At 32.8% G+C, this 13,545-nt stretch overlaps 1 protein-coding gene across 1 annotated transcript; it reads right to left on the bottom strand.

Moving 5' to 3' along the window:
- Positions 1-1,170: 1,170 nt before the first annotated feature.
- On the bottom strand, positions 1,171-2,568 carry LOC115231995. Its single transcript, XM_029801865.1, has one exon. It carries the CDS (start codon positions 2,566-2,568, stop codon positions 1,171-1,173), a length of 1,398 nt encoding a protein of 465 aa, XP_029657725.1.
- Positions 2,569-13,545: the final 10,977 nt, after the last annotated feature.

Below are 13,545 nucleotides of genomic sequence, written 5' to 3' on the forward strand. Positions count from 1 at the left end.
TGGTTAAATTCGAGAATATTGTTTCACTGGGAAATGTAATGCCCTCCCCTAATTTCAATTTCGCGTGAATGATCATCAACATTTTCTCCATCAAATGCACAGTTTGTAACAAACTTAATATCCGTCAATTGTTAAGTGTAATGACTGGTCATAAATTTAGACCTGTGTTAAATGAACAATTTGTTCAATTGCATTGACATTAATTAAGAACAGGAAAATATTTAATGAATAATCATGTTAGTTCATTAGTAACATCCGAATTTTTAATTAAGGGCAACTCTCGTTGCATAACAGATTATCGGATATTGGATAAGGACAACGGTTGCAGTCTATTGTAAGTAAAATAGCCTACCAAAAGCTTCCATTGTTTTTAATGTTAATATTCTATTAAAACGTCCAGCTATACCAACTTTGTCAAGATACAAAGTTAATAAAATAGAATTTTCTCCCTCATTCATCATTCTATTATTATAATATCTAAATATACATTCCTGGTTGAGAATCATAAGTGGATATGCAAATTTTCTGACCTCCCCGAAAACTAAACTTTAAATAATTTATAATACTAAATTTGAAAGTGCTGATTACTAATTTTTGGAAGCTGAAAAATGGCATTCCTCGGCATTGTACTGCAATGTTAAAATAAGATTGTTACAGATAATTTAAACCTTCTAAACGTGAAAACGCGTCCATGTTTACGTAACTCATGTTACTACAGTCATGCAATTCTCTAATGATTTAAAAAATTAAATTTACATTATTATTAATTTATTCAAACCATCAAACGAGTTGATTAATATTCTCCTTAACGAATTTCCATCACAGTAACTGATATTAATAAAATTTTTGTTACAAATGTGTCAAGTTGGAAAAATTTGAGAATATTTCTCCATTGAGAAATTTAACGCCGTCTCGAAGTCCAATAAATGATAGATTTTGCACAAAATTTTCTCCACTGAATTCGCAGTTTGACAAATAACTAATTAAAAATAAACAATTCTTCAAAAACTTTCGTGTAAAGTCGCATTCACGTTGAATCACTATGTTAACAAAAAGGAGGGAAAGTGAAATCATTATGATTATACGTCACATTTTATTGTCAGTAACTCATTGGTTAGACATTGTATTAATTTTTTTTATAATGAAAATATTGAATCAATTAAGTATTAATTAAAGTATAATTTTCTCAATCTGTTCATTACTTCCTCTATTCTGATATTCCCTCAGGTAAGGATGCCAGCCTCTTTCCTTGGGAAGTGCTATGGTCATATCTATTTGTCGATAAATAACTTTTATTCTTTTGTCCAGTTCGAGAGTCCTTTGGCATGGCTCAATTCTGTTCCTATAGGAAACAATCATGCTCTCAAGGGTTTTTTTGATAGTGAGTGATTGTATATACGCATGTGTTCTCTCATTGATGTTCAACGATTGTGCATACTGTTGGAATTTTGAAGTGACAAGTCCGTCCCAAGTTAATACAATCGGTACTATTTTCACATTGGCATGATATATCAACTCCAGTTCTTTTGATAGAAGGTCATACTTTCTAAGTTTTTCTACCTCCACTTGTTGTAGGTTTGGGGAAGATGTTATCCCAACCTCAATCAGGAATATCCGGTTGTTCTTCTTGTCAAAGACAAACAAATCGGGTTTGTTATGTTCTAGTATTATGTCTGTTTTAATGAAGGTGTCCACTTTGATTTCGACAAACTCATTAACAGACACAGTTTGTACAGAGTGAATTTTCAGCTTCTTCTCATTCTTGAGTCCGAATTCTCGGCATAAATAAATACACCTCACTACTTCATTATGCCTTCTAACATAGTCCCCATGCAGCATCTTTTCACATCTGGTAGCACAGTGGTCGACAGTCTTCTTCCATTTCATACAGTGTGGACACATTAAATTGTGGTCTGCAAAGAATAAATTTTTATCCTGTAGAAGACAGAACAAGCCTTCTGACCGTGGTGAATCATTGCCTCTGGCTAGCCAGTGACTGAAATCTTCAACCTTCACGAAATCTTCCTTAGAATTTTTATAGAGAATTGAGTAAAGACTTTTTGAAAAGGTCTGATCCAGTAGGCGTTTGTTCTGCGCATCTGACAACAGTTTTTTTTCCAGTAAAAGTGAATCTTCCAAAGAATATTTGTGCTTCAAGTATTCTTCAATAGTGGCCAGATGAGTTTTTTCCAACATTTCGGCATGAAGAATCGAGAAGCTTCTTTTGCAAGCACCACTTCTGCGTTTTAAGTCCAAAAGGAGTCCAAGGAGCATACTTTCACTTAGAAAAGAAATTGAGCGTAATCCTCTCCCAAAATTCTTACGAGGAAGATATAATCTCTGTTTGTTTGCTGGTCGGAGGTGTATTCTGTATTCAGTTAATTTTGATCGGATTGTATCGTCTACCATTTCGAATTCAAATGGCTCAATATCAACTAGTCCGATGTAATAATTGTACAATGAAAGAGCGTGTTCATTAATTGCTTTGAATAAGTTTACTCCGTTCAATTTAGTATTTTCTAGCCTCTCTATCCGCATAATTACTTCTTCCAAAATGATTTTCAGCATATTCTGTTTCTAGATTTTCCCAGTTGAGCTTACAAGCACTCCAAGGTATTTGTATCCATCAATTCCATCAAGAACTCTTGCCTCTTCTGACAACAAGTAGGTATTCGTGGCCGACTTTTCCAAATTTTTCTCCAGCCCAACCGCATGGAAATTCACCTCTTCCATCATTTTGACAATAACATTTTCACTCTTCGAAACAAGTTTCAAATCATCAATGAAAAGAAGATGATTTGTCGAAAACGGTGTGATCTGATTTTCTCGCCCCATAGAGACCTTCGGAAACTTAGAAGATAATAGGCGGCTCAGTGGGTCCAACACAAGGACAAACAGCATAGGTGTCTCCTTGGAGGATTCCCCGTTCAATTCGTACATCTCGAATATATTTGTTATTTAGTCTGAGTTTGACACTCCATTTAGTAATCAGCGACTCGACAAATTTTACAATCCATCCAGGTATCCCAGACTTTTCCAAAATTTGTAGTAAAAAAGAATGATCCACTGAGTCAAATGCTTTTTTAACATCAATCCATGCAGAGTGTAGCTTGTAATCGTTTGATCTGTTGATCTCTTTGTTAACTATTGCTTGCTCTTTCGCACCTTGGCATATTCTCCTCGTCCCCAATTGGTTTTCTGAGAGGAGGTCGTAAGCTTCCACATATTCACAAAGTTTGGTATTTACACATTTAGTCATCAGTTTATAGAGAGACGGCATACATGTTATAGGCCGCAATTCCTTTGGAGACCTTGGATCTTCGCACTTTGGGAGCAGGTGTGTGACCCCTGTATAGAACCAATTTCCTGGAATGGTTTTTCCACTAATGACATTAAGGATTTGCTGAGAGATTGAATCATGAAGTGATGTAAACTTCTTCAAGAAGAAATTATAGACTCCATCACAGCCTGGGGGTTTCCAATTTGACAAATATTTAACTGTCTCTTCAAATAAACACTTTTGGACCTCGGCTGATACGCCTTCTCAATATAGCCCAGTTTTGTTTTCCATTGCTCAATTTTACTCTCCATATTATTTTTCCACAGAGACTTTTCAAAATTCTTCGTGCTCAATATTTGATAACACACTTGTCCAACGTAAACGATTGTTGAAATCTGATACATTGAATTAGGGGGGTTCTCTTTGATATATGCAGCTACTACACGATTCAGACACTCCAGTAAAGGAAAGTTTAGTTTTGAATAGGGAATCTTTTTGTACATGGTCGAAGGGAATGATCAATCAATAATATTTCTTCCAACTGTTGCATAAATGTCAATTTGCAACAAGAGAACAGGTTTGCATCACATCCACTTGAGAAATGACTCACTTTTCCTGATTCATCAATATTAGTGGTTGAATTTGGGGTAATCTCCAAATTTAGCCATACTATAAAACACAAGAGAATAAATTATTTAAAATTTTATTAAAATAATTCCTTGTTAGAAATAAATAATTAATATTAATAAATTAAAGAAAACACACATCGTCAATAAACTAACAAATGAACCAACCACCTACCCTTTCAACCATTGTTTCTCGCCAAAATTCTCATATAATTAAAAAAAATACCTCAAAAACGTAGAATGCAATGGCCAATATTGACTAATTCTAAAAAAACTCGTAAATAAAGTGGTGGGATATATCTATTTGGGGACTGACCGTGACGTAGAAACAAAAATCAAAAAAGATGATTGAGACAATCCTGATCCTAATTTTGACCAAGGACGGAAGCCTATGAAGAGGTCGAGTATCTGAAAATTTGCGAGAAATGGTTGATCGAGTTTTATACAATGCGAGATTGTCCTCGAAATAGACTCGGTGGCCCAGTTACCCCTAACCCAGGTCAAAGAAGATCAACTCAGGACCACCAGAATGAATTGATTTGGTTTACAAAACTTAAAAAATAAAAGAATACATGTCTAGGAAAATTTACAAAATCAAGTAGTGTTCTGAACGATGCCAAGAGGCGCATGTCGCAGTATTGGAGGAGAACAAGTTGAACAATGCATAGTAGTAAAGCTTCAAATCACTGAATTATGTAATTGTGGAAGCGGAGTGGGCGGACTGAACTTGTATTTCTCAGTTAAGCCTGATTCATGTGGCAGAAGATCGACTACTTTGTTATGCTGGACAATAGAATCAAATTAAGGAATAGTCAGACGAGAGGTATTAAAAACTATAAAAACACCTATAAAATTTACAAGACGTTTTGGGATTAAGGCTTGCTAAAATAAATATGAAAACTCTAAAAAATACTTATTAGAATGTACTTTTTATCAAGTTTAAAACAAAAAATAAGTATAAAAATTTATGTAAAATATTAATGGTCATTTCTGCAAATAAAAATATACTCACTTTTCCTTTGCTCCATCAACTTCTATGTTCTATAATCACGTCGAAAATGAGGTGAATCTTCTAAAAAACATTAGTAGAGGAATTTGAAATGATTGACGTCACTTAAGCTTGTTTATTTTAATTTTTAAATGCTCTTTATTTATCGAATTAAAAATAATAACTTTTTCACATGTATCACTTTGTAATCTTTTCACGTGTTTTTAGTTTTTTATTCTATCTTTGATTGTTGCAAATGCTTCATTTTTATCATATTTTGTTTAGTTAAAGTTGAAAATTAATCAAATTGAGTACCTGTAAAATATTCTGAATATAGTTTATTTTGCAAGAGAATTTGTATTTTATCAACTACTTAATTTTCATTCATTATTTATATGACAAACACGATTGTCTAGATCAGGAGTGTCAAACTCATTTCTTTAAGGACCGGATTAAAAAAATTTTGGATTGTGCTGGCCAGACTATTAATTTTTTTGACTTAAAAATATGTTTGTTTATAACGAAGAGGTCAAATGCTTGCATTTACATCTATGTCGCCAATATGGAATTAAAAAGTCGAAAAAATTAACCCATTCAGTCCAATCTGTTACCAGCAATGAATTTGTGGAAATCCGAGTCGATACAAACCTCCAGACTGATAATGCTATCCCAAATAACAAACTCGACATATTTGTTCACGACAAATCGAGCAACACAATTACTCTTATCGAGGTGGGGATCACTTCACAAAATTGTCTCAAACAGGTCGAAGTAGAAAAATTCCACAAATACGACTTGCTGGCAATGAACTGTAAGCGATCCGCCGGGCAAAAGTAAAGATCGTCCCTGTCGTCATGACCTGGGACAGAATATTGTCAAAATACTTCAAAAATCATCTGTCAGTGCTTGGCGTGGAGGACAGGATGAAGACATACATCCAGACATTGGTGTTGCGGAAGACCTTAGAAAGCATGCAAACCGAGACAAGGCACGGGTTATCGATGTCTGTTGAAGAGGTAGCCCTGAATCTAGACTGCGCGTTGACATGAATCTGCCCATCCGTGCACTGAATGTGGGCCCTAAGAAGTTGAGGTTGATGGAATAAAACACTGCGAAAACGGAAATCGAATTATAATTTCCAAAGAGAGAATTCATTTATAATATTTTACTAAAATTAAATTAATTGTCACGGTCCAAGTAAGGTCAATTCTCTAAATACGAGTTTCGAGTATTTCTAGAAATATACTTTAGGTGGCTTCTTTTCATCGCACGGGACTGTACAACGATAAAAATTTTTCATTCACAAAAATAAAAATGTTTATAGACGGATAGCCTGAAGATTGCCACTGACTATAGCCATGGAGACGTGTTTGGCAGAATAAGTTGTTTAAATCTGTCTTTGATCGATATAAAGAGGAAAAAGAAACAAGGAAATATTAGAATAAAAAATCAATCGCAAATATGTTAATGCAGGGAATATTGAGAAAATCCGACATTACAGGACTGCGAGAAATAATTATCTGAATCTCCTTAATTATAAAATAAAAGCTGTTTATAACAGGATTAAGACACCAAGGAAGATTACAATCGAAAAGGTCATTTTACAAGAGGCCAAATCTTACTGCTTGACATGTATCTCTCCAAAATCAAGTGTATATCTTTGTGATTAGTGCATGTAACACTAATTAAAGATTAAAAAAGGAACAAGGAAATGAATAATCAAGTTAGTTGATTAATAACATCCGAATATTTTATTAGGTACAATCCTCTCTACATAGAAGATTGGTTGAACCAGGATGGCGGCAGAGGTTGCAATCTATTGTGAGTATACTAACGCACCATATGCTTCCTCCACAATTAATGTTATCTCTTGAGTTGGACTTGAATTTATTCTTACACTTGTGTCATTTAAATACATTGGTAGCAAACTTTCACTATTCGTCACAATTCTTATATAAGAATATCTAAGTATACATTGTTGGTTGGGACCCATTGTTGAATTTGCACATTTTTTGCCCCTCCAATATACTACACAGTGAGTAATTTAAAATACTTAATGGTTAGGAAAGATTCTTGGGAATAAGTGAATTTTGGCGGCTGAAAAATGGTATTTGATGGCATGACACTTTGATGTAAAAATAAGATTTGTACATAGATTCAAAACTGCGTAGACGTGCAAAGGTATCTACACTGAGATAACGAAGGTTTTCGCAATAATACAGTGTTCTAATTATTCAAAAAATTTAAATGTACATAGAGGATAATTGATCCAAACTATCAAATGAGTTGCTTAATATTCTCTTTAAGGAGTCTCCATGACAAATACTGATATTAATGAAATGTTGATTACAATGTCTGCAAGTTGGTTAGATTCGAGAATATTTCTCCATTGGGGAATGTAACGCCTCTACGAATTGAAACTGTTCTTCCATGTCCCGCAACATGTTCTCCATTGAATTCACAGTCCTTCAAATTTCTAATTTAAAATAAGCAATTTTCAAAAACTCTTTTGATAAGTCACAGTCACTTTGAATCACAAAGTGAACAAAAAGTAAAACAAGCGGAAGCATTATAATTAAACGTAATATTTTATTTTAAATAACTTAATTGTTAGACATTGAATTAATATATTTGTTGAATTTTATTTGTTAATAAAAAAATAGATTCGCGATAAATTGGCTTTTTTCTTTAAAAAATTATAAATTAACTAGCTCGGCAGCTCGCTTCGCTCACCGCGACCTAGCTCCTGCGGAGGGCCTGTTTCATCAAACAACTATAAGTTTATGTAGATGTATAAAACTACCTGGTTTAATGTAACCCTATTCTATCGCCTGTTGATAAACGATGTTTGTCGTCCGTCCTTCCTTGGCATATATGAATAAATTTTCTCTTCTGCCTACCCTCGAGCATCCCACATACAGCTGTCCATGTGAAAAGCACTCACTTTCTAAAAATAACCCAACTACCTTTAATGACTGTCCTGGGCCTTGTTTATTGTCATTGCAAAACTCATCCTCAAAGGAAATTGCAGCCTTTTAAATCTAAATGGTAATTCATTAGAAATTATCGGAATTCGTGGAATATAAACATCCTCACCACTATACTTACCTGTTAATATCGTCGCCTCTATTACGTTAGCCATCAAATTTTTGATAACTAACCTCGTTCCGTTGCATAATTTAGGTGGCGCAAGATTTCGTAATAAAACCACTGGAACGCCTATCTTTAACTTTAAAAGATGATTCGGCATTCCAGAGGGATCTAAGGAGTTTAAAAATTCAATCCGGTTGAATTTTTAGAAAATAACAAAAAAAAATAAAAAAACAAATAAAAATAAATAATTTAAAAACAAAAAAATAAAAAAAACAAAAAAAAACTTAGCAGCAGCCAAAAAAGCGACACACAAAAAAGATTTAATTAATTACCTTAAGCTGAACGTTTTTTCTTCAGCTTCGTTTTTCCTCCTTCGGTTATCTATTTAAAAAATTATTTTTGAATAACAAAAAATATTAGGAAAAAAGGGGCATACAGAAAATAAATTCTATCTTTACGAAAAACTTCTTTTCTTAAGGTCGTCTTCCCTCCTTCGGTTATCTATTGAAAAAATTATTTTTGAATAATAAAAAAGTTTAGGAAAAGAGGCATACCGAAAATAAATTCTATCTTTACGAAAAACTTAACTAAATAGTTAATATTTTTACGCAAATTCTTCTGATTGCGCTGTCAATTGGTGGTAAATTGTGTTAATGACTGTGCTAATGTGGTTTCAACTATCAAAGTGTTTTTCAAAATCTGTTAATTGCACACTCTATTCAAGGTCGTGCAATCTGTAATTGCACATTCTGTCAAAGTCAAATATGATAATAGCTATAGTCAAATATGATACGTGAGATTTTTGCCTCGAAGGTTTTAATGGACCTCATCATGAATGTCGAGGACATTAACGTTGTTCATTTTAATCAAATGCAGAAAATAATTTTTTGATTTTTTGGCGGAAAGGTTTTAAGGACCTCATCATGTAAGTCGAGGACATCGTAGTTGTTCATTTTAACCAAAATGCAGAAAATATTTTTTTAATTTTTTTTTGGGGGGAAGGTTTTAAGGACCTCATCATGTAAGTCGAGGACATCGTAGTTGTTCATTTTAACCAAAATGCAGAAAATTTTTTTTTAATTTTTTTTTGGAGGGAGGGTTTTAAGGACCTCATCATGTAAGTCGAGGACATCGTAGTTGTTCATTTTAACCAAAATGCAGAAAATATTTTTTTAATTTTTTTTGGGGGGAAGGTTTTAAGGACCTCATCATGTAAGTCGAGGACATCGTAGTTGTTCATTTTAACCAAAATGCAGAAAATTTTTTTTTTAATTTTTTTTGGGGGGGAAGGTTTTAAGGACCTCATCATGTAAGTCGAGGACATCGTAGTTGTTCATTTTAACCAAAATGCAGAAAATTTTTTTTTTAATTTTTTTTTGGGGGAAGGTTTTAAGGACCTCATCATGTAAGTCGAGGACATCGTAGTTGTTCATTTTAACCAAAATGCAGAAAATTTTTTTTTAATTTTTTTTGGGGGGAAGGTTTTAAGGACCTCATCATGTAAGTCGAGGACATCGTAGTTGTTCATTTTAACCAAAATGCAGAAAATTTGTTTTTTAATTTTTTTTTGGGGGGAAGGTTTTAAGGACCTCATCATGTAAGTCGAGGACATCGTAGTTGTTCATTTTAACCAAAATGCAGAAAATTTTTTTTTTAATTTTTTTTGGGGGGAAGGTTTTAAGAACCTCATCATGTAAGTCGAGGACATCGTAGTTGTTCATTTTAACCAAAATGCAGAAAATTTTTTTTTTAATTTTTTTTGGGGGGGAAGGTTTTAAGGACCTCATCATGTAAGTCGAGGACATCGTAGTTGTTCATTTTAACCAAAATGCAGAAAATTTTTTTTTTTTTTTTTTTGGGGGGAAGGTTTTAAGGACCTCGTCATGTAAGTCGAGGACATCGTAGTTGTTCATTTTAACCAAAATGCAGAAAATTTTTTTTTAATTTTTTTTTGGGGGGAAGGTTTTAAGGACCTCGTCATGTAGGTCGAGGACATCGTAGTTGTTCATTTTAACCAAAATGCAGAAAATTTTTTTTTTAATTTTTTTTTGGGGGGAAGGTTTTAAGGACCTCATCATGTAAGTCGAGGACATCGTAGTTGTTTATTTTAACCAAAATGCAGAAAATTTTTTTTTAATTTTTTTTTGGGGGAAGGTTTTAAGGACCTCATCATGTAAGTCGAGGACATCGTATTGCCAATTTGAAGTTGGTGTGCACACACAGACAGACAGACAGACAGACACACACCATACCATTTTATTATTAAGATAGGATTGGTCGTACTAACGATCACGATTGCCCGCTCGTTTGCGAGACGTCGGAGCTGAGGATCCTCCTAACCTCAGCAAAGTCTGACATCTTGGTCATTAATGAGATGAAGCTGAAGGAAGCAATGAAAGTGGAATTTGAAGACTACACGTCTATTAATATACCATGGAAAAACAAACTAATGGATTTTGAAGGAATAATTTTATAAACAATTCAGTTTTATCTAAGTTGTAAATTTGATCATCATTGTATCTCTGTGAAACTTCACGAAATTTAGAAATAAAAGACTCGATGTCAACAGGATCGTCTGTTTTCATTTATCCATGCAATTTTCGCATTCGAAATCCATGTTGTTTTTTAAATTTACTAGTTTAAATTAGTGCGCAAAAAACATTGCTTTACAAGAAATTAAGGCATCATTAAGAAAACCGCCTAAATATTAGACCCTAAATAAGATACCTCTAAACTCAATCAAATCCATCCCTCAACAAATTTTAGCTCAAGTTCAGGAATCTTAAGATTTGATACTTTTTTGAGGTTAGATTGTGTATCTTGCTATCTTTGAGAAGAGAATCTTTTTTCAAAAAATGTTGTTGATTGTTTTTCGAGAAATTTTTTATTAAACAAAAAAGAAAATCTTTCGGCCAAATGTGATAAAAATGAGAATTCTCCTAAGATAAAATTTCCATTTTCTGATTACAATCCAGACGAGTATAATTATTACGAGAAGACATGTGGGACAAATTTTATTAATAAAATTCAAATTTATTAAAAAAATCAAAATGTATGGCCAATTCTCAATTTTCCAAGAGTAAATTGTTAAAAATGGCCAATTTGAGAGGTGGCAAATTTGAGAGGGTTGAGTATAGTTTATTATTGTGAACTGAAGCATTTTGAATATACACTCTTTTTAATTAACAACGAAATGCCTTTTGGAGTCAAAATTACTTTCCAGATAGTATGAGCTGCTTATGCAATTATCAGCCTGTTAAAAAAAATTTGAAAGAGATATGGCCAAAAGGATTATCTACTTTCAATCTCTGAAAGTTAAATTCTCTTCTTAACCCAAATAAACTTACCAAGCATTAAATATATTATTCAGTTAGTAAAAATGCACTTGTTTTCATTTTTTCCAGTATGTAAAGATATAAATTAAAATCTTGGCCAATTTCGAAGTGTTGAGCCCTCATTTGAAAGAACAATTTTTCATTATATAAAAATGACCAGTCCGTTTTTAAAAAAATATTTAAAAAGAGAAGAACAGAACATGCATTGAGGTTACGAGAGAGGTGACTGAAGCGGAAAATTCTTACGCCAACTTTAGTACCCAGAAAATCACGGTGACAATTGATGAGCTACAACCAATGGTCCTCCAAATGCCTAATTATATAAATATATTAACCTGCCTTGCTGTTCTCGAATGTACATTTGGATTGACTTGAGTTGAGCTATCGCTGTGTAAATGCTGGATATGGCTTTACGTTCCCTAACGACCTGTCTGACATATACTTTACAAATGTCGATTTTATTTTCACGACCTTATTTCTTGATTTCGTTACCTGTGGTTGTTTTCTATGCAATAATCATTTGAACTAAAAAATTTTTTATATTGATGCAATTCTGTATGTGGCAAATATATTTCTATCAGTGACTGAAATGTACGAGCCAAACAAGTAACAAGAGGCTTTAAAATATTTCCAACATGAATTGTTTAATCCTTAAGTAATTCCTGAGGAAAATAAAACTTTCCTCTCTTGAATTCCTTTTCTATTAAATGATTCACAATGACATCATCTAGGAAAAAAACGTTCCCCGTTTATTAACATAACATATCTGTACTTATTTCTGTATGTTTTAATCTCGTAGGAATGCAAACAGAGCACTGATATTTTGTTGGTTATTACATTCGATAGTCAACAAAGTCACTTGAGAATTTTGTTTAATTATAGTTTTCTCGACCATTTTTGGAGTTATTTACTTTTTCTGTTCTCACTATAATTTACATTTAACAAAAATAAAAACTGAACAAGTATGAAATAATTTTTAAAAAATTACATTGAATTACCACACAAAATAAAGTATTATTTATTTTTTAGTTTTTCTAAAAAATGTTATATTTTTGGGACTTTTTGCGTATTTTGTTTTAAGTTAATTCCAAATGGATGATATTTCTGCAAATAAATGTTAATTTTTCAAAGATTCTTTTTGTTTGATTTTTTCTTTAATAAAGACCCAAAAATTCTTTATGGATTTAAATCTAGGCTTTGTTGGATTTAATGGTAGCAACTCGATATTATTTACTTGAAAAAAACGCTTTGCTATTGCCGAAGTATGTTTCGGATCATTTGTTTGTTGGTAAATACGGTCGATTTTGTTCAGAAATGAGCTAAGATTATTCGTTACTATATTAACATACAAAACTCCATCCTTCTTTTCTTGCATCCAAATTAAATTATGGAATCCTATACTATGATAATTCTTTTACCGAATTTTACTGTTTTAGTACATTTTTTGTTAAATATTTTTTTCTTTTGATTTCTCATTACAAAGTTCTTCCATCATTATTGTACGTGTTAAATTTACTTTCATCACTGAAAATATTTTAGGAGTGCATCCCATATTTGGCAGAGTGTCAATCGTCAAAGTTTATGTTTTTTGGTAAGAAATGGTATTTTCGTGGACGGATAACTATTCAAACAATTTTATTGTATTGCTTATCGTTTGAGAACCGAGTAATCATTGATGATAGAAATAACAGAGTTGGGCTTTGTTCCAAACTTCAGTTTTATGGCTCCAATACGATCTGAGACAGCCTATACGCGTGTCACACGGTCGTAAAGATCTATGTGAACTGCAAATCAATGTCCATAATGTCGGCAGTCAGCATCCAAAGTGATTATGTAGTAATCATTCAATTTCGGGTAATCTCCAATTTTAGTCATAATATAAATCTCGACGTATAAGCAATAGATTTTAATTATTTTTTCATTTTTTATTAATTTAAGTTAATTTTAATGGGATTGTCTATTGTTAACTATTAGGAGTAGAAATTCTTGGAATATCTTTTCTTTATCAACTACCAAGGTCCGCCACGTGAATTCGTCCAAATAAGATTCAAATAACGCTCGCGATGTTTTTAAAATATATTTACGAGTTTTACCAAATTGCCTTTTTAGCTTTCTCTTCGCTCGCATCCATGTGTTCTCAATATTTTGAGTATGGATGGAGCGGTCCAAAGGGTGAACAAAATGTTCGGAGTGATTTATCACAGAATGTGAATAAATCCCTCC

This window comes from Octopus sinensis, unplaced genomic scaffold, assembly GCF_006345805.1.
Source record: "Octopus sinensis unplaced genomic scaffold, ASM634580v1 Contig19108, whole genome shotgun sequence".
Classification (NCBI taxonomy): domain Eukaryota; kingdom Metazoa; phylum Mollusca; class Cephalopoda; order Octopoda; family Octopodidae; genus Octopus; species Octopus sinensis.

Excerpts from the sequence above, each read along its gene's own strand:
- LOC115231995 (XM_029801865.1), bottom strand. The coding sequence starts at position 2,568 with ATGCTGAAAATCATTTTGGAAGAAGTAATTATGCGGATAGAGAGGCTA.